Source organism: Danio aesculapii, chromosome 3 (genome assembly GCF_903798145.1).
Source record: "Danio aesculapii chromosome 3, fDanAes4.1, whole genome shotgun sequence".
NCBI lineage: Eukaryota > Metazoa > Chordata > Actinopteri > Cypriniformes > Danionidae > Danio > Danio aesculapii.
The window spans coordinates 7,540,041-7,564,466 of record NC_079437.1 but is presented as its reverse complement, the minus strand read 5'-3'; the positions used below and the strand labels follow the sequence as shown (position 1 = coordinate 7,564,466).

At 43.2% G+C, this 24,426-nt stretch overlaps 2 protein-coding genes across 5 annotated transcripts in view; both read right to left on the bottom strand.

The window, feature by feature from the left end:
* Positions 1-316: 316 nt before the first annotated feature.
* LOC130220771 (zinc finger protein 135-like) overlaps positions 317-24,426 on the bottom strand; it is a 36,147-nt gene continuing 12,037 nt past the window's right edge. Inside the window, exons 1-5 of one of the 4 annotated variants that reach the window (XM_056453008.1) lie at positions 13,268-13,395; positions 12,423-12,576; positions 6,966-7,026; positions 4,088-5,599; positions 317-3,270 (exon numbers count right to left, since the gene is read on the bottom strand). In XM_056453008.1, the coding sequence (XP_056308983.1) occupies positions 4,143-5,599; positions 6,966-7,026; positions 12,423-12,446 (1,542 nt within the window). In that variant the 5' untranslated portion in view covers positions 12,447-12,576; positions 13,268-13,395 and the 3' untranslated portion in view covers positions 317-3,270; positions 4,088-4,142. Of the gene's footprint in view, positions 3,271-4,087; positions 5,600-6,965; positions 7,027-12,422; positions 12,577-13,267; positions 13,396-24,426 lie in introns of those variants that run through there. The other 3 variants (XM_056453009.1, XM_056453010.1, XR_008836226.1) reach the window with 3 other exon arrangements.
* Positions 21,707-24,007, bottom strand: LOC130217015 (gastrula zinc finger protein XlCGF49.1-like). Its single transcript, XM_056448995.1, has 2 exons — positions 23,893-24,007; positions 21,707-22,413 (listed from the first exon to the last, which is right to left on the bottom strand). The coding sequence occupies exons 1-2, from the start codon at positions 24,005-24,007 to the stop codon at positions 21,707-21,709; spliced, it is 822 nt and encodes a 273-aa protein (XP_056304970.1).

Genomic DNA, 24,426 nt, shown 5'->3' with positions numbered 1-24,426 from the left:
ACCCCAATTAGACACGCCTGGGCTAGCTAATCAAGCCCTTACTAGGCTTTCTAGAATCATCCTTGCAAGTGTGTTGAGGCAAGTTGGAATTAAAATCTGCAAAACACCGGCCCTCCAGGACAGAGTTCTGACACCCCTACTTTTTACAAACATGGTGAGAATCTTGAACCTCAGAGTAAAGAAACTTTATTGATAAAGGAAGCCAATACTCAAGACAAATGGATAGACTTTGTAAAGACTCTTTCTTTAAATATTAGTTCGTTTGGTTTGCTGAAGGCTACAGGTTGCGGGTCAAGACAACAGTCTCACTCCAGAGAATGGTCCAAATCTTCATTTATTTACATAGCATTCTCCTTCATTTACTTGAGTGAGTGGTTTTAAAGTGAATACAAATAAATGATAGATTTTTGAATATATAGAAATCAGCTTAACATGAATTAATTTAAGCAAACCTATTGTAGCGTTGAGCACTGTAATAGGCTATGACCCTTCCACCTTTTTCCCCCTCCTGGGATAGAACACCGCCCAGCCCTACATTACTACCATCTGTGTCCAGGATAAATGGAAAGCTTGGATCTGGTTACAGCCAAGACTGGTGCCTGACACAAGGCCTCCTTTAGGGAAATCAAAAGCCTGCTGCTGCTCTTGTCCTCACTGAAACCACTACGATTTCTTTGTTAGTTGATGGAGAGCAGCTTTAACTGTGGTGAACCCAGGGACAAATTTCCTATAACAAGATGTTGGCCCAGGAAAGCCCCTAACTGCCTAATGAAATTAGTCAGCAATAGGCTACTGCCTGAGCTGGTGTATTTGCATACAGCGATCTGATTGGCTGACGCTTTCGTTGCCGCTTGAAAAGTTGAGCAAGTCCCAACTTCTGCAGCAAGCAACGCCTCTGAAGCGGCGCTGATGGATCCACAATGCAGTTCAGCAACGCCTGACATCACCCATTTAAAAGTGGATAGGAAGCGTTGAAGCTGACGCCCTGTGTGAATGGGGCGTAAGACTGCAAAAAGTCACTGCCCTCTGCATGAGCCGGCACTTTTCTGGATGAAGCTTAAGGCCTGCCTGGGTTATCCGGGTCATGACAAGGTCAAGGGCACTCAGAGCTGATTCAAAGTCCTTTCCATGGACTAAAATGTCATCCAAATAAACCAGACTCCCTTGGAATGCCCTGGAGCAATCGCTCCATCAACCACTCAAAGATTGCCGGAGCATTGCAAAGACCAAAGGGCATAGTCCTAAATTGCCAAAGGCCCATGCCTGTTGTGAATGCAGTTTTTGGTTTTGCATCTGCACTTAAGGCAGCCTGCCAATAACCACTACATAAGTCCAGCAAGGAGAACCACTTGGAGCCAGCGATTTTATCCAGTGACTCATCAACTTGCGGGAGGGGATAGGAGTCCTTGATGGTTAACTCATTTAACTGTTGGAAGTCAACAAAGAAACACCAGCTGCTGTCCTTTTTAGGGACCAAAACGACTGGTGAGGCCCATCCGATTGCTCTATAACACCTGCAGACTTCATCTTGTCTAGGCAGCAATCTGCAACTGCCTGTCTTGCAAATTGCAAACGTCAGGGGCGCTTTTGGAAAGGATGGCCATTGCCTGTGTTTATGTGGTGTTGTATCAGTTGTGTCTGGCCAATATCGCTGGCTAAGGTTGCAAAAATAGCATGATGGGATTCCATCACTTTCCACAAGATTTGCTTCAGGGGTCCTTCTAGATCTTGACTGTTTCTCTCCCAGACAGCTTGGGTGATCTGCATAGACGTTGAAGTCATGACAATATCCTGCTTGTGAGCCCCTCCATCAGGTTCAACGGATAAAGGCAGTGTTACATGACCAGTTTCAGGACCCAGTTGGGGTTGTTTTCCAACTGATACAACTGACTCTGCAGTCATTTTGACCTGGGGGGGGGGGGGGGGGGGGTTAGGTTTGGAAAGCCCACGTGATGTGACTAGAGAAACCAGAGTTGCTGCGCCCATATCTACAACTGCCACTGCCTGGTGCAAAAAGTCAATTCCCAGAAGGCAACATTCTGAAATCTAAGCAGCCCTGGAAGATACATGTTGCAATGATTTTAGTTACTTACTTAGCGATGCACGCACACATATGCACAATCCTTTTCCGACTTTAAACTATTTACAACAACCACTTAACTCAGGGGTCTCCAAGCTCGGTCCTGGAAGGCCGGTGTCCTGCAGAGTTTAGCTTCAACTTGCCTCCACACACCTGCCAGGAAGTTTCTAGTATATCTAGTGATAGCTTGATTAGCTGTATCAGGTGTGTTTGATTAGGGTTGGAGCTAAACTCTCCAGGACACCGGCCCTCCAGAACAGAGTTTGGACAGCCCTGACTTAACTATTTCAAGCAATTGTTCTTCCCGCTACACTTTCACTCACTCTGTGGTGGATTCTGGCATTGTCCTGTTCTTGCGAGATGGCAGGGGTGACTGAAAGAAACCAAATCATAGGGGGAATATTTTCAACAGACTTTGAACATCAGAAAAAAGTGGTTTGTTTTACAGACACAAAACCTTTGTGCCTTTGTATGTGAGAGAAGGTTTTTCTGTGTGTGCTGCTTTTCTCAGTGTGAATCCTCTGGTGTGTATTCAGGCTCCCTAACTGACTGAATCTCTTATCACAGTGTGAACACTTGTAGGGTTTCTCTCCCGTGTGAATCAGCTCATGCAGTTTCAAGTCTCTAGCTGAAATAAAAGTCTTCTCACACTTAAAGCACATATACTCTCTCACTCCAGTGTGGATCTTCTGATGTAGAATTACATGTGCCTGCGTTGTAAAACTCCTTCCACACTCTGAACATAAATAAGGCTTCTCCTTTGTATGACTTCTGAGGTGACGTTTCAGGTCTAAAGCCCTCAAAAATGTTGTCATATTGATCACATCTGTGGGTTTTCTCTCCAGTGTGGATCTTCATGTGATCATTAAAAGATGACGAGTGTCTGAAACTCGTCCCACACTGAGTACACATGAATGTTTTCTCTCCAGCGTGGATCCTCATGTGTGGATTAAGGTGTGATAGTTTTGTGAAACTCTTCCCTCACTGAGTATATGTGAATGGTTTCTCTCCAGTGTGGATCTTCATGTGTTCATTAAGATTTTTTTAGCTTGCCCCACTCTTTCCACACTGACTGCAGGTCAATCGATTCTTGTCTCTTTGCATTAAAGTATCTTCAGTCTGTAAATGAGGTGTTTTCCCAGCTTTTAGGAGTTCATCATCTTCACTCTCCTCATTCTCTTCAATAAGGTCTAAAATCAAAGTAAAAAAGATTCAGTTTTTAGTACAACCCTAAATCAGAAAGAGTTGTGACAGTATGGACAACATGTATGATGCATATTAAATAGGCAATTACAGATTTCATAAATGTAGTAAGCAAGGAAAAGATGCAAAAGACAGAGGATCAAGCTTAATTATTATGTGTATTGCAGGATTCTTTAATATAAGAGATGCCGCAATTCGACCTGATGCTGAAAACTACACACAAAACTGGCACGAAATTAATCCTAGAGTGAGAGAGACGCACAAGATGGCGCCAGACGTGTATTTATAAATGAATTTAGAACACCGAGTAATTAATTTCAGGATGATTTACTTGAACATCTGTCACAGCTGATATCGAAATCTAAACTCATCTTAAGCAATTAACAAGCTATATAAATGTAAACATTGAATAAGCTTTAATATTGAAAATTTCAATCTGTCGATCAGTTGAAATAATTAAAATATCTATACATAGTAAACATGGTGAGAATCTTGAAACTCTGTTGATAAACTATTGATATACGAAACAAATACTCAAGACAAATGGAAAGACTTCCCACTCACACACCAGTTTATCTCTGATGTGAATCCAAAAATTGACATTGTGTGTAAAATTATAATGCGCAAAAGCAGAAAATGCAGAATAAGAAACAACGAGGTCTAAAAGATGATAAACGTGAATCAAGAATGGAAATGAGTTTAGCATTACATTGTTCAAAACTGAATTCAGAGTTTCTCTAATAGCAAACAAAATCAGTTTTTCTGCTCATATTTTAATGTTGTGTGTGATTATGGTCTTTTCACCTTCACTCCTGATTCAAAACAGCCTTACACACCAGAGAGTTCTTCTGCATTGATGTCATGTGTGCTGCTTTTCTCCTGTGTGGATATTCATGTGTTTCTTAAGCTGCACCGAGTGTGTGAAACTCTCCAGACACTGACCACAGGAGTATGGTTTCTCTCCAGTGTGAAGTCTCTCATGTGTTTTCAGATGTTCTAACCGACCGAATCTCTTGTCGCAGTATGAGCACTTGTAAGGTTTCTCTCCAGTGTGAATCCTCTGGTGCTGTTTCAGATGTTCGGCTTTAATAAAAGTCTTCTTACACTCAAAGCACATATACTCTTTTACACCAGTGTGGATCTTCTGATGTAGTCTTAAATAGGGCTGATGCGCAAAACTCTTTCCACACTCAGAGCATGAATAAGGCTTCTCCTTTGTATGACTTATAAGATGACGTTTCAGGTCTGACGCCCTCAAAAATGTTTTGCCACATTGATCACATCTGTGGGTTTTCTCTCCAGTGTGGATCATCATGTGAAGATTAAAGGAGGATGAGAGTCTGAAACTCTTCCCACACTCAGTGCATGTGAATGGTTTCTCTCCAGTGTGGATCCTCATGTGTTCATTAAGGTGTGTTGAGTGTCTGAAACTCCTCCCACACTGAGTGCAAGTGAATGGTTTCTCTCCAGTGTGAATCCTCTGGTGCTGGTTCTTGGTTCCTAACTGATTAAATCTCTTGTCACAGTATGAACACTTGTAAGGTTTCTCTCCAGTGTGAATCCTCTCATGTGTTTTCAGATCTGCTAACTGACCGAATCTCTTATCGCAGTGTGAACACTTGTAAGGTTTCTCTCCAGTGTGAATCCTCTCATGCTTTTTCAGAATTTCTAACCAACTGAATCTTTTATCACAGTGTGAACACTTGTACGGTTTCTCTCCAGTGTGGATCCTCTGGTGCCGTTTCAATTCTATAGCTGTGATAAAAGTCTTCACACACTCAAAGCACACATACTCTTTTACACCAGCGTGGATCTTCTGATGTCGTCTTAAATGTAACTGCTTTGTAAATCTCTTTCCACACTCAGAGCATGAATAAGGCTTCTCCTTTGTATGAGTTCTGTGATGGAGTTTCAGCCCTGACGCCCTCAAAAATGTTTTGCCACATTGATCACATCTGTGGGTTTTCTCTCCAGTGTGGATCATCGTGTGTTCATTAAGGGATGATAAACGTCTAAAATTCTTCCCACAATGAGTACATGTGAATGGTTTCTCTCCAGTGTGGATCCTCATGTGTTCATTAAAGGAGAATGAGAGTCTGAAACTCTTCCCGCAATGAATGCATGTGAATGGTTTCTCTCCAGTGTGGATCTTTAGGTGTTCATTAAGACTCTTTTTGCTTGCCAGACTCTTTCCACACTGACTGCAGGTAAAACGATTCTTGTCTCTTTGCATTAAAGTATCTTCAGTCTGTAAATGTGGTATTTTTCCAGCTTTTAGGAGTTCATCATCTTCACTCTCCTTCATCTCAATAAGGTCTAAAAATCGAAGTAATAAAAAAAAGATTCAGTTTTTAGTACAACCCCAAATCAGAAAACATTGGGCCAGTACAGAAAACAGAATTTATTGTATTTCATTGCAGACAATATGAACACAAAATATGTCATGTTTTCTCTAGTCAACTTCATTTTTAAATATACATCCTTTCCTGTTATTCAGACCTGAAACACATTCCAAAAAAAGTTGGGACAGGAGCAGTTTAGGGCTAGTAATCAGGTAAATTGGTTAAATAATGATGTGATTTGAAACAGGTGATTGCTGTTTTTGTACCAAGTCATAATTACATTCAAGAAAGGTCTAGTCCTTTAGAAGCAAAGATGGGCAGAGGATTGCCAGTTTGCAAACAAATACGTGAGAAAATTATTGAAATGTTTAAAAACAAATGTTCCTCAAAGAAAAAAGGGAAGACATTCGGATATTTCACCTTCAACAGTGCATAACATCATTAAAAGATTCAAGGAATCTGGAGGAATTTCAGTGTGTAAAGGAACAGGGCGCAAGCCTAAGCTGAACAACCGTGATCACCGATCCTTCAGGCGGCACTGCATCAAGAATCCTCATTCATTTTTAAGCGATATCACCAAATGGGCTCAGGAGTACTTTTGTCAAGTACCACAATACATAGTTACATCCACAAATGCCACATAAACAGACCTCAACGGACACATTCACCTACTCCACATCCATTACCAAACCATTCACCCGTCGTGGAGTTCTCTCCACTGCCAACAGTGTTTTCGACCCTTTGGGTCTATTGGCACCTGTCACAATCCAGGGAAGAGCCATTCCCAGAGAACTTACCTCTGAAAGTGCAGACTGGGACACATTCCTTCCGGAGGTCAAACTAAACAAGTGGGTGGCCTGGAGAGATTCTCTTCAAGAGCTAGAAAAGCTTCACATTTCATGTACATACACTGAAACTTCACTAACTGAAGCAGTGCATACAGAATTGTGTGTGTTCACCAATGCATTAACCAAAGCCATCGGTACTGTGGCATACCTGAAAGCACTTCAGAAACATGAGCAAGTTGAAGTAGGATTTGTTATGGGCAAGGCGAAACTAGCACCCCTGTCCAAACCTACAATACCCAGGCTTGAGCTGTGTGCTGCTTTCTTAGCAGTTGAGATGGCAGATCTCATTAAGGGTGAGCTAGATCTGGAATTAAATGACAAAGTTCTTTACGAACAGCAAGGTGGTCCTTGGCTACATTTACAATGAGTGAAAGCAATTCTACATGTATGTTTACAGTAGAGTCCAATCCATCTGCCAGTCCTTAAGACCTGAGCAATGACACCATGTACGTATCGAAGAAAATCCCACAGATTGTGCGTTGCGATCCTTACCGTCATCATGCCTGGCACAGACTTCCTGGTTCACCCGGTCCCTTCTTCCTTCGACAGCCACCTGCAGAAAAAAAAAAAAAAAACGAGCAAGATGTTTAAACTAATTGAAACTCTGAGTGATGCAGAAATTCATCCTCAAATACAAATATGTGCAACTTACCTGAAGGAAGCAGGACTTATTCTACACCTTCACCTCTTTAGTAAGATGAATAGCACTTCTAGTTCACATTGCAAAATCCTTCAAGCACTCAAACTAAAACAGCAAATGCAAAGGTTGGCACATAAGCGACTTACCACGTACTTTAGATGAGATGGACCAAGCAAGGAATGTTGTACTTAAAGCAACACAAAAGGCTGCATTTGCAAAAGAACTGTTGGCACTGCAAGCTGACCAACCCATATCCAAAAACAGCCGCCTGCTCAAACTCAGTCCAATCATGGAGGGCTATTTCATTTGTGTTGAAGGAAGATTAAAGCACTCTGAGGTTGCAACTGCTGAAGACAACCCAATAATTCTCCCTAAAGATAGCCACACATCTTTGCTGCTCATTTGACATCATTATGAGCAAGTAAAACATCAAGGCTGTCATCTGACAGAGGGAGCAATTAGGGCAGCAGGACTGTGGATCTTGGGAGGCAAGTCGCTAATAAATTCAGTACTCAAATGTATAACCTGTCGCAAGCTCCGTGGAAAGCGGACCTGCCTTCTGAATATCTCAAAATCTGCCCTCCCTTTACATATGTGGGGGCTTGATGTATTTGGACCCTGATCTGTCACTATCAGACACACCAGAGGAGAACAGGCTGAGAGCAAAAGGTGGGCCATCATGTTTGGCTGTGCAAGCTCGAGAGCTGAGCACATCGAGGTCATTGAATCTATGGATACATCAAGTTGCATAAATGCTCTCAGGCGGTTCTTTGCATTAAGAGGCCCTGTAAAACAGCTCAGCTCCGATTGCGATACCATTTTCATTAGGGCATGCAAGGATCTTGGAATGGACAATATGGTGCAAAGGTACCTCAGTTAGCAAGGATGCAGCTGGGAATTCACTCCAGCTCACAGCTCTCACATGGGAGGCTTATGGGAGTGCCTGGTTGGCATTGCAAGAAGAATTTTAGATTCAATGTTTCTGCAGCTAAAAGCTTGTTTAATCCATGAAGTTCTTTGCACACTACTAGCAGAAGTTACTGCTACTATTAATGCATGGCCACTCTTACCTGTCTCAGCAGACCCGTAACAACCATTCATACTTTCACCATCAGTGCTCCTTACACAGAAGACAAGAGTTCCACCTCCCCCGGGAGATTTCTCTGACAAGCACTAATATACAAAGCAATGGAGACAAGTTCAGGCGCTTGCAAACTAGTTCTGGACACGCGAGAGCCGTGAATACTTACCTTGCTTGCAACACAGAGAGAAATGGACAGTACCTCGCAGAAGCCTTCAATTGGGAGATCTAGTTCTGCTCAGGGATAAGCAGATAGCCCATAACTGTTGGCCCATGGCCAGAGTCTCTGCTGTATTCCCAGGAAAGGATGGATATGTGAGAAAGGTTGAGATTCCAACAACCGACCAAGGGAATATAAAAACCTTTCTAAGGCATATTTCAGAAGTTGTTCTGCTTCTACCCAAAAACTGATCTGGAAATTAGGGTATAGCCCAGAAGTTCATAGTGACATTACATAGGTCAGGCGGGGAGTGTGCTGCCCTTTAAGAAGTTTCACTTTAATACATCTTCAAATATTTTTATGCATATTCCTTTCGTTAAAATGTGAAATTCAGAATTTAATTGATCTACTTCATGTGTAAAAAGGAATCTTTTTTTTGTTATAAGATACTTCCCGTTTAGTCACTTCCTGTTAGTGTTCGCGACGACGCAATTGTTGTTTATGCAACACCTCCATGTAAGAGTTGCTTTGACGTTTTGCAGCACGCTGTTTAAATTAGATTAGATTAGATTCAACTTTATTGTCATTACACATGTACAAGTGCAATGCAACGAAATGCAGTTTAGGTCTAACCAGCAGTGCAATAGCAACAAGTGCGGGATACAGGTATAAGTTATAAAGTGCAGTTATAGAAAAACTATGGTGATATTTACAGATGGATGTACTATGAACATTATATACAGGTTGTATTAGCTATGAACAGAGATTTACAATGAATATATGTACAGGATCCTATTAATAATCAAGTGTGCAGATAGATAAACAACTACAAATGTATGTGTATATGTACAGTGGGTGTGTACATAATTACAAACGTCCATGTGCAGTTGGTATGTACAGTTCAAATAAGTGAATCAGTGCAATGTAGTGCAAGGAATATGTGAAAATTTTAAATGTGCAAATGTTAAACATGTGCAGTGATTGTGAGGAGTATAAGTTAGAGGAGAGTGGGGGTGTATTAGAGGGCCAAAAGAGTCAGTAAGGGGCAGAGTTTAAAGGGGAGACAGCTTTGGGGAAAAAGTTGTTCCTCCGTCTGCTGGTTTTTGTCCGGGGGAGCCTGAAGCGCCTGCCGGAAGGCAGGAGAGAAAACAGTCGGTGAGCAGGGTGAGAGGTGTCCTTAAGAATACTGCGTGCTTGGCGCAGACAGCATTTCTACTGGATGTCCTCTATGGCTGGCAGTGTGGCCCCTGTGATGCGTTGGGCAGTTTTCACCACCCGCTGCAGTGCCTTACGCTTAGCAACAGATCAGCTTCCATACCAGACTGTGAAGCAGTTGGTCAGGATGCTTTCTAATGTGCAGCAGTAGAAGTTCACCAAGACAGCTGATGAAAGCTGGTTCTTCTCAAATTGCCTTAGGAAAAATAGGCGCTGGTGAGCCTTCTTGACCAGGCTGGAGGTGTTGGTGGTCCAGGAAAGGTTCTTTGAGATGTGGGTCCCCAGGAACTTGAAGGATGAGACAGGCTCAATGGCCATCCCATTAATGTGGATGGGATCATGTGAGCCTGTTCGTCCCTTCCTGAAGTCCACAATGAGCTCCTTGGTCTTGTTGGTATTAAGTAGCAGATTATTGTCGGTGCACCAAGTGGCCAGATGACCAGATGCTGTATCTCCTCCCTGTAGGCAGTCTCATCATTGTTGCTGATTAGACCAATCACTGTGGTGTCATCTGCAAATTTGATGGTGTTGGATCTGTTCACAGGCCTACAGTCGATGATAAAAAGGGAGTAGAGGAAGGGGCTCAGCACGCAGCCCTGTGGTACACCAGTGTTGAGTGTGACGGTGGTGGAGCAGATGTGGCTTGATCAGAAAGTCCACAACCCAGTTGCAGAGAGACGTGTCAATGTCAAGGTCTCTAAGTTTGATCATTAGTTTAGAGGGTATGACAGTGTTGAATGTTGAGCTGAAGTCAACAAACAGCATTTGTGCATAAGTGTTTTTATTGTCCAGGTGTGTGAGGACAGAGTGCAGTGCTATGGAGACGCGTCTTCTGTGCTCCTGTTGCCACAATAGACAAAATGATGTGGGTCCAGTGTGGATGGCAGAGAGTCTTTCAGATGTGCCAGGACCAACCGCTTGAAGCACTTCATGATGATGGGTGCGAGTGCTCCAGGGCCGTAATCATTTAGGCATGTTGGGCTGGAGTGTTTGGGCACTGGCACAATAGAGGTGGTTTTAAAGCATGTTGGCAAAGCTGCTAGGTTAAGCGACAGGTTGAGCTGTTCTGCACATGCTTTGAGGACACAACCAGGAATACCGTCTGGTTCAGCAGCCTTACGCACATTGATCCGAATGCGGTGTAGACTTCTAAGGAGGTGAGTGTGATAACTGAGTGGTCGGTTGAGGAAGTGATCCTGGTGTAGGGTTCTTTATTGTCTCTTTCAGACTTTATTGCTCTTTCAAATAGCATTTGCGCTTGTGCGCCTATAGGCATTCTGGTGTAAAAAAGGAGGCATGTTGAGATGCATTGCTATTTTGAGAAACTATAATAGATTGCACAATACACCAGATCAAAGCTGGTCTAAAGACCAGGATGATGGCAACAATAGTGACTGGACGATGCTGTGCATTTAGCTATACATCTACATTGAGGTTTCACAAAAATGTAGCTCAGTTACCAAAGTTAATATTGTAGTACATTAAAAGTTTGCATGTTAGAAATAATTTACAATATATGTTTTAATACTCATTCCATCAAAAGTTCTGATTCAATGCTTTCTCAAAAATATTGCTGGGGTGCAAGACGGAAAATTTTATTCTGTCAAAATCTATAAGTTAAGTGAGAGAGACAGAAAAACAAGGACTTAATAAGGTATAACTTAACCTCTTGATAGATATTCAAACTTGAACCCTGTTTTTCATATAACAGGCAAAAGACAAACAAAGCATTAAAGGGCACCTATGGTGAAAAATCTACGTTTCAAGCTGTTTGGACAGACATGTGTGTAAGTAGAGTGTATAGACCATCATATTGGGGTGATATAAGCACACCCAGTGCTTTTTTTTCAATTTAACAACATAAAAACGGTGGACCAATTGGAGCGGTTTTTAGATCGACCACAACTTGACGTAGGAGTGGAGTAGCTGGTTTCTCAGGTGTACTCTCAGGTAAGTACTCGAAATAATTTGAGACGGTTGTCAACTTCTTTTGCATCCTCTGAACTGCCTCTGTGTGTATGTGTGAATGTGTGTTTGCATTTGTTTGTGTGTGTGTGTGTGTTTATTAAGTAGTTAGTTTCACATATCGTAGTGTAGCTCAATAAATCTTTGTTACATATTTAGTAAGAACTGTGTTCTTGTTTATGTGCTCATAAGTCATTGCCTCCAGCAGTAGATCTTGTTACCTTGCTAAAAGTTAACCCAATACTGTGTTACGTTATTATCGTTAGCCATGGAAATAACAGACAAGATTGGTAAGATACGATGTCTTCTATTTGCTGGACAAATGGTAGTTAAAATGTGAAGCTTTTAATCTGATTCAGTCTGACTCAATTGAGTCAAATCAAGTGATTTGAATCTTCAAGATTCGATTTCTTGAAATGAGGTAATAAATCCCTGATCAATCTTTTAACGTAAGTTAATACCAAACAATTCTTAACTGATCCAACTTTTTATGAAATGTGTTGCAAGAACCAAAATTAATATACAGTTGCAGTCGGAATTATTAGCCCCCCTTTGAATTTTTTTGTCTTTTTTCAACATTTCCCAAATAATGTTAATAATTCTGACTTCAACTGTACACGTTTATTAAAAATAAAACAATAAAATCATGAGGAACACCTTAAATCATGTTTTCTGTATTGTCTGCAATGAAATACAGTCAAAGTAAATGTAGAAACCGCTTCTTTCTCTCTTTATTTTTTTGTTTCCCATACTGCCCCACTTGATCTGAATTGGGGTTGTAAGTCATCAACAATCAGAGCGAAGTGTGAAGTGAATTATCAGATGAACTGTTCAAAGCTTTTTCTCTGTGTTTTTCTTTAGGCTCATTAATCAGGAATAAACACAAACCTGTTTGTTCTTCAGTGTCTTCATCTGTAATTCTGCAGGGTTCTGGATCACTCATCTTCCCACTGTCCTTCAATAAACTCAGATTTGACTTCTGTCTGAAGGTCTGATGCTCGTCCTCACTTGTAGACTGATGGGAATATTGCAGTATTTATAGCTGAAATAGAGGAGGAGGAGCTTCACTAACAGAGAAACAGATCTGCCAAGACTGATGTAGTGTAGCGTGTGTAAAACAAAGACAGCGGACTATTGATGTCTAATAAAACCAATAGAAAACAGAAGAGATGAGCACATTCTACATCAACATTATAGATATGAGCATTCACACTTAAAGAGCTTTTGGAGACAAATTAATGTGTCCAGGACACAAACATCAGTATACATTTATACAGAGACCACAGCTTTCATGTGTTACACATGATCACACTCCATGAGTTTAGCTAGCAGTTAGCACCTGAGTGAGCTTGTGTTGGGGTAAAGTTGCTTTTATATCGGCACTTTCAGACGTTCTTCTTAATAATATCATATCAGAAAAGGTTTATTTGCACATTCTGATTAGCCAAATCATGTTAGCAGTGAAAGACTGTCAAAGTACAACATTGTAAATAAAGCTAATGCTGTTTATGTGTCTTACAGGCGATTTCAGACCGAATATTCAAAGTAAACAAGATGAGCGCGTTAAAATGAGCTGTGTGAATATAAAAGCAGCTTTAGCTCAATGTGTGCTGTTTCTCTGCCCTCTAACACAGTATACAGAATAATAATGAGTGCATGTAGAGCTCACACAGGAAATAAACAGCATTATTAAACATGTTATAACTCCTGTAACATTAGTCAGCTTAACTCACGCTCAGTCTCCAGTAGTTTGCTCTGAAATCTCCTTCCCCAAGTTGATATTAAACGGGAATCATACTCTCCTTAGCGGTTTTATCCACTGTTTCTCTCTCACTCTCTGTCCGAGTCCTGTTTAACGCAGCGCTCTTCTTCTTTGGATTTCTACGGCGGTTGCAACAGACCTTATTGGTGCATTACCGCCACCAACTGGAGGATGGAACTGGATGTTTTTAGACTTATTGTCTATAGTCTTTTGCTTTCTTTAACAAACTTACCCTACTGAAAGACAGCCTAGGCTGGTTTTAGCTGGTCGACCAGCCTGGTTTTAGAGGGGTTTTGGCCATTTCCAGCCTGGTCTTAGCTGGTCAGGCTGAAAAATGACCATTTTAAACCAGCTTGACCAGCCTAGCCAGGCTGGAAGCCCAGCCAAAAACAACTATGTCCAGCTTAAGCCAGGCTGGTCAAGGTGGTTTTTGCTGGTCATTTTCCAGCTTGACCAGCCTGGAAATGGCCAAAACCCCTCTAAAACCAGGCTGGTCGACCAGCTAAAACCAGCCAGCCAGCCTAGCCTGGTTTAAGATGGATTTTTCAGCAGGGTAATGACATCATTATAACTTGCTAGATGCCCTAATAAAACTGCTCTTTTCATTTATTTAATAAGATGGTTTAGTTACTAAAGTGGAATAATACATGGTCTATTGTTTCTTGTTGATGTCAGTGTAGACATTTCCCAGTTTGATTTTTACTCTCTGTATTTCTGCTTTTGCGCATGCGCAAATTCTTAAAGGGGCAGCGCTCAAAAAGCAAGCAAAACAAAATATGGAGTAGGGGAATTTAATTAAATATCAACTGGATCTTGCCCCGGTTATATTTATTATATCGTTTAAAATACATAGTAATTTACCTATATTACTTCAACACTGTGAATTTATAATATTACAGAAAAGCGACCGCAAAAACAATAAAAAAAAAAGGCCCACAGTCAGTCCACAGGTCATACTAGTCATTTCCAAAGATTATATTAACTTGTACAATTGTATCCAATATTAATTTGCCCAATAATGAAATCCAGTACAAAATACTTAATCATTGTAAACATTATTGATAATACTGCATGACTAACATACATTAAATACTTAGATTATAACACATACCTTGACAAATAAATAAAACAAAATAAAATATAAACTACATACAAATATACCAGATATAACAGCATAGTGTCATGGATTGGTCAGGCTCTCACGACCCCCACTCACGAAGATCACCATCACCTGACTTCTAATGAGCACACAGCTGCATCACATTCACGAGCACCAGATAAAAGCACAGCACTCCAGTCGCTCATTGTCCGGGCTCGTCTCGACGAAAGCGGACAACTGAGCGACCACTCAGCGTAGTCATCCTCAGCTAAAACAAACGATTTACTTACCTGTTCTCTTTGTATTCCTCCTAGTCTTCCTGGTCCTCCCGAATCGTCCTGTCTTCCAGTCCTTCCAAGTCTGTGTCATCCTCTGTCAGCTGTATCTGGTGTGTGCTGTCCATCCTCGTGTATTCCTGTTACCCAGCCACGGAGGAAAAGACCCCAACATCATTCCTGATCCTCCTGGCTATCCTTCATGTGCTCCTTGTTGTCATTTAATAAACACCCTAACGTTTCCTTACCTCTGTCTCCTGTCCGCTTCATAACAGAAGCCCGGACCTATAACGACGACAACATGAGCACCCCCGATCACCTTCAAGAGCTGGTGGACCAGTTGAAGCGGATTCTACAGCCACCAGCTCCACTTTCCAACGCACCACCAGCACCGAGCACTTCCGCCTCCACAGTTTCTTCTTCGGCCCTTCCTTCCAGTCCCATGGCCCGACCAGCGCCCTACTCAGGCGGAGCGGGGGAGTGCAATGGTTTTCTGTTACAATGTTCCCTCATATTCGAAATGCAACCTTCTCTATATCCCACAGATAAGTCGAAGATCGCCTACATCGTATCTCTACTCTCTGGACCTGCACTTAAATGGGCTGAGACGATCTGGAACCAAGCCGGGCCGGTCATGAATTCCATCACTACCTTCACGGAGTATTTCAAAGAGGTGTTTGGACGTTCTGATGGGGAAGTAGCCGCTGGAGAGCAGCTGTATCATCTAAAGCAAGGTACTCTATCTACACAGGAATATGCTCTCCGGTTTCGCACTCTAGCAGCTGCAAGTGGATGGAATGAGAGATCGTTGTTGACCACGTACCGGCTCGGCTTGGAACCCACTCTCCGAATCCAACTGGCCACATTAGATGATACAATGGGTCTGGAGAGATTCATCCAACATTCTCTCCGATGTTCCGATCGTCTCCGTTCCTATCAACAGGACACCATCACCCCCTCGTCTGCACTCCTCCAATCGCCTGAGTCAACAGCCTCTCCAGAACCAGAACCCATGATAATAGAGTCTGGAAGACTGACATCAGCGGAACGACAGAGGAGGCTGACCCGGGGTCTGTGTCTATACTGCGGTGTCAGTGGACACACCCGTATGGAGTGTCCCCTTCGTCCCATTCGGACTTCAGTGAGTGTATTCAGTACGAATATTGAACAATGTAAACCACTTACTACCACCGTACAAATAACTACTGCCTCTATTTCTCTCCTTGTCACAGCCCTCATCGACTCCGGGTCAGCAGGGAACTTCATCTCCCAATCCCTCTGTCGTCAACTCCACCTCCGTACTGAGGCGTCCTCGCATATATACCAGATACAACCGATAACCCAGTGCACTCGATCTTCGACCCGTATCCATCGACAATGCGAAGACATCCTTCTTCAAGTGGGGTTGTTACATCAAGAGAGGATTCAATTTCTGGTTCTGGAGGGTGCAAATATGGACATCATTCTAGGGCGCCCGTGGCTGGTGAAGCACGATCCCATCATCTCTTGGGGCACAGGAGAGATAAAGAAATGGGGATCTGGATGTACACCTGCCTGTTTTCCAAATCTCCCTCTTCAAGGTCGGAACCCCATTTCTTTGTTTGCAACATCGGTCGAGAGCCCTCCTGAGAAGCAGTCTATCCACATTCCTAAGGAGTACAGCTCCTTTCATGATGTCTTCTGCCCCAAGAGAGCTTCCCAGCTACCGCCGCATCGGCCATGGGACTGCGCGATCGACCTAGTTCCAGATGCCCAGTTGCCAAGAGGTAGGATCTACCCGCTCTCGCTTCCAGAGAATCAGGCAATGGAAGATTACATAAGGGAAGCTCTGAGTCAGGGGTACATACGTCACTCAAAATCACCAGCCGCCTCAAGCTTCTTCTTTGTGGCCAAGAAGGACGGAGGGCTGCGTCCATGCATCGACTACAGGGTCCTAAATAACGGTACAGTAAAATACCGATATCCCCTTCCTCTGGTACCAGCCGCTTTGGAACAGCTCCGAGAAGCTAAAGTCTTCACTAAATTGGACCTCCGCAGCGCGTATAATCTGATAAGAATACGTGAGGGGGACCAATGGAAGACAGCATTCGTGACCCCTACTGGCCACTATGAATATGAGGTCATGCCTTACGGTCTGGTCAACGCCCCCTCCGTATTCCAAAACTTCATTCATGAAGTCCTCCGGGAGTTTCTTCACCACTGTGTAATAGTGTACATAGATGACATCCTCATTTACTCCCGGAGTGAGGCCGAACATCGCCAACACGTTGCGGAGGTCCTACACACATTGAGAGAACATCACCTCTACCTCAAAGCGGAGAAATGCTCATTCCACGTATCACTCCTGAAACCCTATCACGATCCTGTTCTTCCCTCCACAGAGCCTGACCACGAAGAGGAACCCCCTCCTCCACTGCTCCTAGAAGAAGGAGCCGTCTACGCAGTGAAGGAGATCTTGCGTTCCCGACGTCGTGGTGGCCAGTTGGAGTACCTGGTGGACTGGGAAGGGTACGGCCCCGAAGAAAGGACATGGGTTCCCAGAGCTGATATTCTCGATCCTAGTCTCATGGTGGAGTTTCATGAGAGCCACCCTGAGTTCCCAGCGCCTAGAGGCAGAGGGAGACCACCACGGCGTCGGAGGTGTCGGCCCTCAGGAGCGGGCCCTGGGGAGGGGGGTACTGTCATGGATTGGTCAGGCTCTCACGACCCCCACTCACGAAGATCACCATCACCTGACTTCTAATGAGCACACAGCTGCATCACATTCACGAGCACCAGATAAAAGCACAGCACTCCAGTCGCTCATTGTCCGGGCTCGTCTCGACGAAAGCGGACAACTGAGCGACCACTCAGCGTAGTCATCCTCAGCTAAAACAAACGATTTACTTACCTGTTCTCTTTGTATTCCTCCTAGTCTTCCTGGTCCTCCCGAATCGTCCTGTCTTCCAGTCCTTCCAAGTCTGTGTCATCCTCTGTCAGCTGTATCTGGTGTGTGCTGTCCATCCTCGTGTATTCCTGTTACCCAGCCACGGAGGAAAAGACCCCAACATCATTCCTGATCCTCCTGGCTATCCTTCATGTGCTCCTTGTTGTCATTTAATAAACACCCTAACGTTTCCTTACCTCTGTCTCCTGTCCGCTTCATAACACATAGATGCAGCAGTGACACTTTACAATAGCTTCATTAGTTAATGTTAGATAATGGTTTAACTAAGCATGATCAATACTTGTACATCATAATTAATCATAGTTCAGCATTTACTAATGCATTCATAAAATCCAGTCATGCTGTTAACATTAGTTAATGCATCGTGAGTTAACATGAATAAACAACTTTTTTTACTATTTCTAACATGAACAAAAGATGAATAAATACTGTAATAAATGTATTGTTTATGTTAGTAAATACATTAACTAATGCATACAACCTTATAGTAAAGGGTTACGCATACAAGAATACGTTTGTCTACAATAAAGACATATACTTAGAGACTTATCGTTACAAATAAAATAAACTATTAAAAAATAAATAACAATGTAAAAAAATATTAACATACATATTACAATATCAATCTGTAAAACATCCAGAAGTTATTAATAATTACACTGGGGAAGCACAGTGGCTCAGACTATCATCATCTGAATTTCTAATGGTTAAATGTAGACCGTTTTATCTGCCACGGGAGTTCACCTCCACCATAATAACTGCCGCTTATATCCCTCCCGACGCTGATGCCAAGCTCGCTATGAATGAACTTCATGCAGCCATCAGCAAACAACAGACTGCTCACCCGGAGGCTGCTTTATTGTTGCGGGGGATTTTAATCACTCAAACTTAAAGACAGTGCTCCCCAAATTCCATCAGAACATTTTCTGCCACACAAGGGGAAACAAAACTTTAGACCAAGTTTACACAAACATGGCTGAAGCATATGCTGTGACCCCCCTCACCCACTTGGGTCAATCAGACCACCTTTGTCTGTTTCTCACCCCCAAGTACTCACCCATCGTCAACCGTGTGAAGCCATCAGTAAGGACCATCAAAGTGTGGCCAGAGGGGGTGGACTCCACACTCCAGGACAGGTTTGAACACACAGACTGGAGTATGTTTGCTTCCCAGGCCACATGTGGCTCTCACACAGACATTGACAGTTACACTTCCTCTGTTCTGGAATATATCAACACCACCATAGACAGTGTTACAACCCAGAAACAGATCACCACATACCCAAATCAAAAGCCATGGATGAACAAGGAGGTGCGCCTCCTGCTGAAGGCACGCAACACTGCCTTCAGATCAGGGGATGCACAGGCCTACAGCACTTCCAGGGCTAATCTGAAGAGGGGCATCAAAAAGGCCAAGCACTGCTACAAGCTAAAGCTAGAGGAGCACTTTTCCAACTCTGATCCTTGGCGCATGTGGCAGGGCATCCAGGCCATCAGCAACTACAAACCCAGCCAGTCCACCTCCACAGCCACAAATGTCTCCTTCCTGAACGAGCTAAATGACTTTTATGCCCGCTTTGAAAGAGACAATACAGAACCCTACACCAGGAACACTACCTCAACCGACCACTCAACTATCACACTCACCTCCTCAGAAGTCTACACCGCACTGAGTCGGATCAATGTGCGTAAGGCTGCTGGACCAGACGGTATCCCTGGGCGCGTCCTCAAAGCATGTGCAGAACAGCTCGCTGGGGTATTCACAGACATTTTCAACCTGTCGCTTAACCTAGCAACTGTGCCAACATGCTTTAAAACCACCTCTATTGTGCCGGTGCCCAAACACTCCAGCCCAACATGCCTGAATGACTACCGCCCTGTAGCACTCACACCCATCATCATGAAGTGCTTTGAGCGGTTGGTCCTGGCACATCTGAAAGACTCTCTGCCATCCACACTGGACCCACATCAGTTTGCCTACCGTGGCAACAGGAGCACAGAAGATGCCGTCTCCATAGCACTGCACTCTGTACTCACTCACCTGGACAATAAAAACACTTATGCACGAATGCTGTTTGTTGACTTCAGCTCAGCATTCAACACTGTCATACCCTCTAAGTTACTGATCAAACTCAGAGACCTGGATATCAACACGTCTCTCTGCAACTGGGTTATGGACTTTCTGACTAACAGACCTCAGAATGTTAGATCAGGCCACATCTGCTCCACCACCGTCACACTCAACACTGGTGTACCACAGGGCTGCGTGCTGAGCCCCTTCCTCTACTCCCTTTTTACCATCGACTGTAGGCCTGTGAACAGATCCAACACCATCATCAAATTTGCAGATGACACCACAGTTATTGGTCTAATCAGCAATAATGATGAGACTGCCTACAGAGAGGAGATACAGCATCTGGCCACTTGGTGCACTGACAATAATCTGCTCCTTAACACCAGCAAGACCAAGGAGCTCATTGTGGACTTCAGGAAGGGACGAACAAGCTCGCATGATCCCATCCACATTAACGGGATGGCCGTTGAGCCTGTCTCATCCTTCAAGTTCCTGGGTACCCACATCTCTAAGGACCTTTCCTGGACCACCAACACCTCCAGCCTGGTCAAGAAGGCTCACCAGCGCCTATTCTTCTTGAGGCAACTTAAGAAGAACCAGCTTTCATCAGCCGTCTTGGTGAACTTCTACCGCTGCACAATAGAAAGCATCCTGACCAACTGCGTCACAGTCTGGTATGGAAGCTGCTCTGTTGCTGAGCGTAAGGCACTGCAGCGGGTGGTGAAAACTGCCCAACGCATCACAGGGACTACACTGCCAGCCATAGAGGACATCCAGAAGAAACACTGTCTGCGCCGAGCACGCAGTATTCTTAAGGACACTTCTCACCCTGCTCACAGACTGTTTTCTCTCCTGCCTTCCGGCAGGCGCTTCAGGCTCCCCCGGACAAAAACCAGCAGACTGAGGAACAGCTTTTTCCCCAGAGCTGTCTTCCTTTTGAACTCTGCCCCTCACTGACTCTTTTGCCCCTCCAATACACCCCCCACACTCCTCTAACTTATACTCCTCACAATCACTGCACTATTTAACATTTGCACATTTAAAGTTTGCACATATTCATTGCACTGATTCATTTATCTGAACTGGACATACCCACAGCACATGGACATTTGTAATTATGTTATCTATCTGCACACTTCTGCTATTAATAGTATCCTGTACATATATTCATTTATTGTAAATCTGTTCATAGCTAATACAACCTGTATATAATGTTGATAGTACATCCATCTGTAAATATCACCATAGTTTTTCTATAACTGCACTTTATAACTTATACCTATATCCTGCACTTGCTGCTATTGCACTGCTGGTTAGACCTAAACTGCATTTCGTTGCCTTGTACTTGTACATGTGTAATGACAATAAAGTTGAATCTAATCTAATCTAATCTAATCTCAAAGCAAGAAGGTCGCTGGTTTGAGTCCCGGCTGGGTCAGTTGGCATATTTGTGTGGAGTTTGCACTGGTTTCCCCCACAGTCCAAACACATGTGCTATAGGGGAATTGGGTAGGCTAAATTGTCCATAGTGTATGAGTGTAAAGGGGTGTGTATGGATGTTTACCAGTGATGGGTTGCGGCTGAAAGGGCATCCGCTCCGTAAATAACATGTGCTGGATAAGTTGGCGGTTCATTCCTCTGTGGCGACCCCAGATTAATAAAGGAACTAAGCCGAAAAGAAAATGAATGAATGCTTAGTCTACAGTTAGATGATTTAAAGCTGTCGCCTGTTTCTCTTACGTTACTGTGCTTGTAACATCAGTCACATGAAAACATAAACAATGGAGAAAACATGCGGATCGCATTCATACTTAAAGAGATTTGACTCTCAAATACGTACTCTTCTAGCACTCCTTTAGTAGGTAATTAATGAACTTGAATTGAATTAATATTAACATTTTAACACAGCTATTATGTTCGTGCAGTAATTAGTTGTATTAAGTCTCGACCTAGGTGGCCTCGTGTCATGGCGACTACTCCCAGAATGCACTGCGCAGAGACGTCAGTTGCCAAGCCCTATGATCTTCTATGCTCTTCTCCAGTGTGGATTTTCATGTGTTTCTTAAGCTGAGAATAATATTTGAAACTCTCCAGACACTGATCACATTTGTACGGTTTCTCTCCAGTGTGAATCCTCTGGTGTGTATTCAGGCTCCCTAACAGACTGAATCTCTTATCACAGTGTGAACACTTGTATGGTTTCTCTCCAATGTGAATCCTCTGGTGCAGTTTCAGTTCTGTAGCTGTGATAAAGGTCTTCTCACACTCAAAGCACACATACTCTCTCACTCCAGTGTGGATCTTCTGATGTAGTCTTAAATGTGCCAGCTGTGTAAAACTCTTTCCACACTCAGAGCATGAATAAGGCTTCTCCTTTGTATGAACTCTGAGATGGAGTTTCAGCTCTGACGCCCTCAAAAATGTTTTACCACATTGATCACATCTGTGGGTTTTCTCTCCAGTGTGGATCATCATGTGTTCTTTAAAGGATGACGAGTGTCTGAAACTCTTCCCACACTGAGTACATGTGAATGGTTTCTCTGCAGTGTGGATCCTCATGTGTTGATTAAGACTCCTTTTGTTTGCCAGCCTCTTTCCACACTGACTGCAGGTCAATCGATTCTTGTCTCTTTGCATTAAAGTATCTTCAGTCTGTAAATGAGGTGTTTTCCCAGCGTTTAGGAGTTCATCATCTTCACTGTCCTCACTCTCTTCAATAAGGTCTAAAATCAAATTAAAAAAGGTTCCGTTTTTAGAACAACCCCAAATCAGAAAGAGTTGTGACAGTATGGAAAACATGTATGATGCATATTATATAGGCAATTGCAGATATCATTTATGTGGTTTAGACTTCAACAGAAATAACTGATTGGCTGTGAAGGTCATCAGTTCACCGAACTCACCGATACAGGGACACTGGAGCTATCGTCTAACATGTGATACCTGTAAGAAGAAGCATCCAACTAGTTTGCACAATAACAACTTTGTGAACATGGTAAAGACTTCATCTACTGCAGATCAAACACAAAATGATCCTGAAGGTACGAGAAATGCAGTGACGTTAAATGTAGCTGGAGAAGAACACTTCAATGATTGTCCCTGTTTGGGTATGTGCAAAACAAAATCCAAGTTGTGAACGATTGGTATATGCGCTGCTGGATTCTCAGTGTGAGTGATTCATTGCAAGCTACAATATTTCCAGTGAAACTAAAGCTGACAACCATACTTGGAAAGGACACGGTGCTTCTAAAGCCTGGTTTATACTTCTGCATCGAGTGATCAGTGTGACCCACCGCACATGCTTTGTGCGTTACCGTGCATTTATACTTATGCACACTGTTTCTGTTCCTCTGCAATAACACTTATGAAACACTAGCTGGCTGTAGGTGTTTATGTTCCTCTGTGTTAAGTTTCTTCACCAGTATTTAGTCTTTTCTGAACGCTACCTTAAATGTACAAGTGGCTCAAACTGGCTTATTCAGAGGTGGGAACTGGCAGACATGCAACATCTTTAATGATGAGGTGAACACAAAACAAGTTCCCTTCTGGAGCTCCTTCATGGGACTCCACACTTGTAAACACTTGCTTCATCGGGCTCGCTCGGCTCTCACCTCCACCCACACTTATCGGTGCTACCAAGACGACCAATCACAGAGCTTGGGCTACGCGTCGTTGCAACATGTAGTTACATTTTTTTGAGAGGTGCACGTTAGCGTCACCGACAGCTCTCTCACTTAAGGCTGATTTATACTACTGCGTCAAGCACACGCGCATGCCACGGCGCAGCCTGTGCATGGACGCATAGCCCTCGCCGTGGCATGCGCGTGTGCTTGACGCAGTAGTATAAATCAGCCTTAAGTGAGAGAGTGATGGGACTTAAGGTGCGAGCTTTTAAGTCTAGCGACTACATCGATTTACCACCAACTTTTACCAAAGATTGCAATGCAGCAAAACCTAGCGATATTCCCACAAGTGATGTGGCTGAACATCACCTCCACTACTGAATTGTGATGTGGGCCTATTAATCAGCTACAACTGTTCAAGGTCAACGATTCCTCGAGAAGTGATAGCAGAAGGAGACATCAAGCCCTATGCCCTTCAAACAGATCTTGGATGGAGTGTAGTTCTCTGACTTATTTGATGTTAGTAGATTTTGTCACCACATAGCGGTTCAGGAGTTTCCTTCTATCACACCTGCCAACATAATACGGGCCCTTGAGTGACAGTGTCTTCATCTAAATCTTTAAAGTCAGAGTATCCCAAGATGATCTTCTCTTTCTTGAAAGATTGAAGTCCGGCATAAGTAAAAACATTCATGGTCACTACCAAATGCCACTTCCCTTCAAAGCAAGACCGAAACTGCCAAATAACAAATGATGCGTTATGGTTAGACTTGATCGCCTTAAAAGAAAGATGGCAAGTGATCGTATATTCAGATTTCACTCATGAACTGATTGTAACTTTTCATATGCTGAAGAAGTGTACAATAGTGGTAAGGAAGGAGAAATACCTACTGCATCATGGTGTTTATCATCTGAAAAAAGCAGACAAACTGCATGCAGTCTTCAACTGTTTTGCAAGACATGAAGGGTCATCCCTAACTGATCATTTACTTCAAGGTCCTGATCTGATAAACAGTCTGCACGGTATTCCTATTGATTTCGTCAACACCCTATTGCACTTGCGATGTGGAAAAAAATGTATCATCAATTTCACATAGATGAATCTGATGGAGA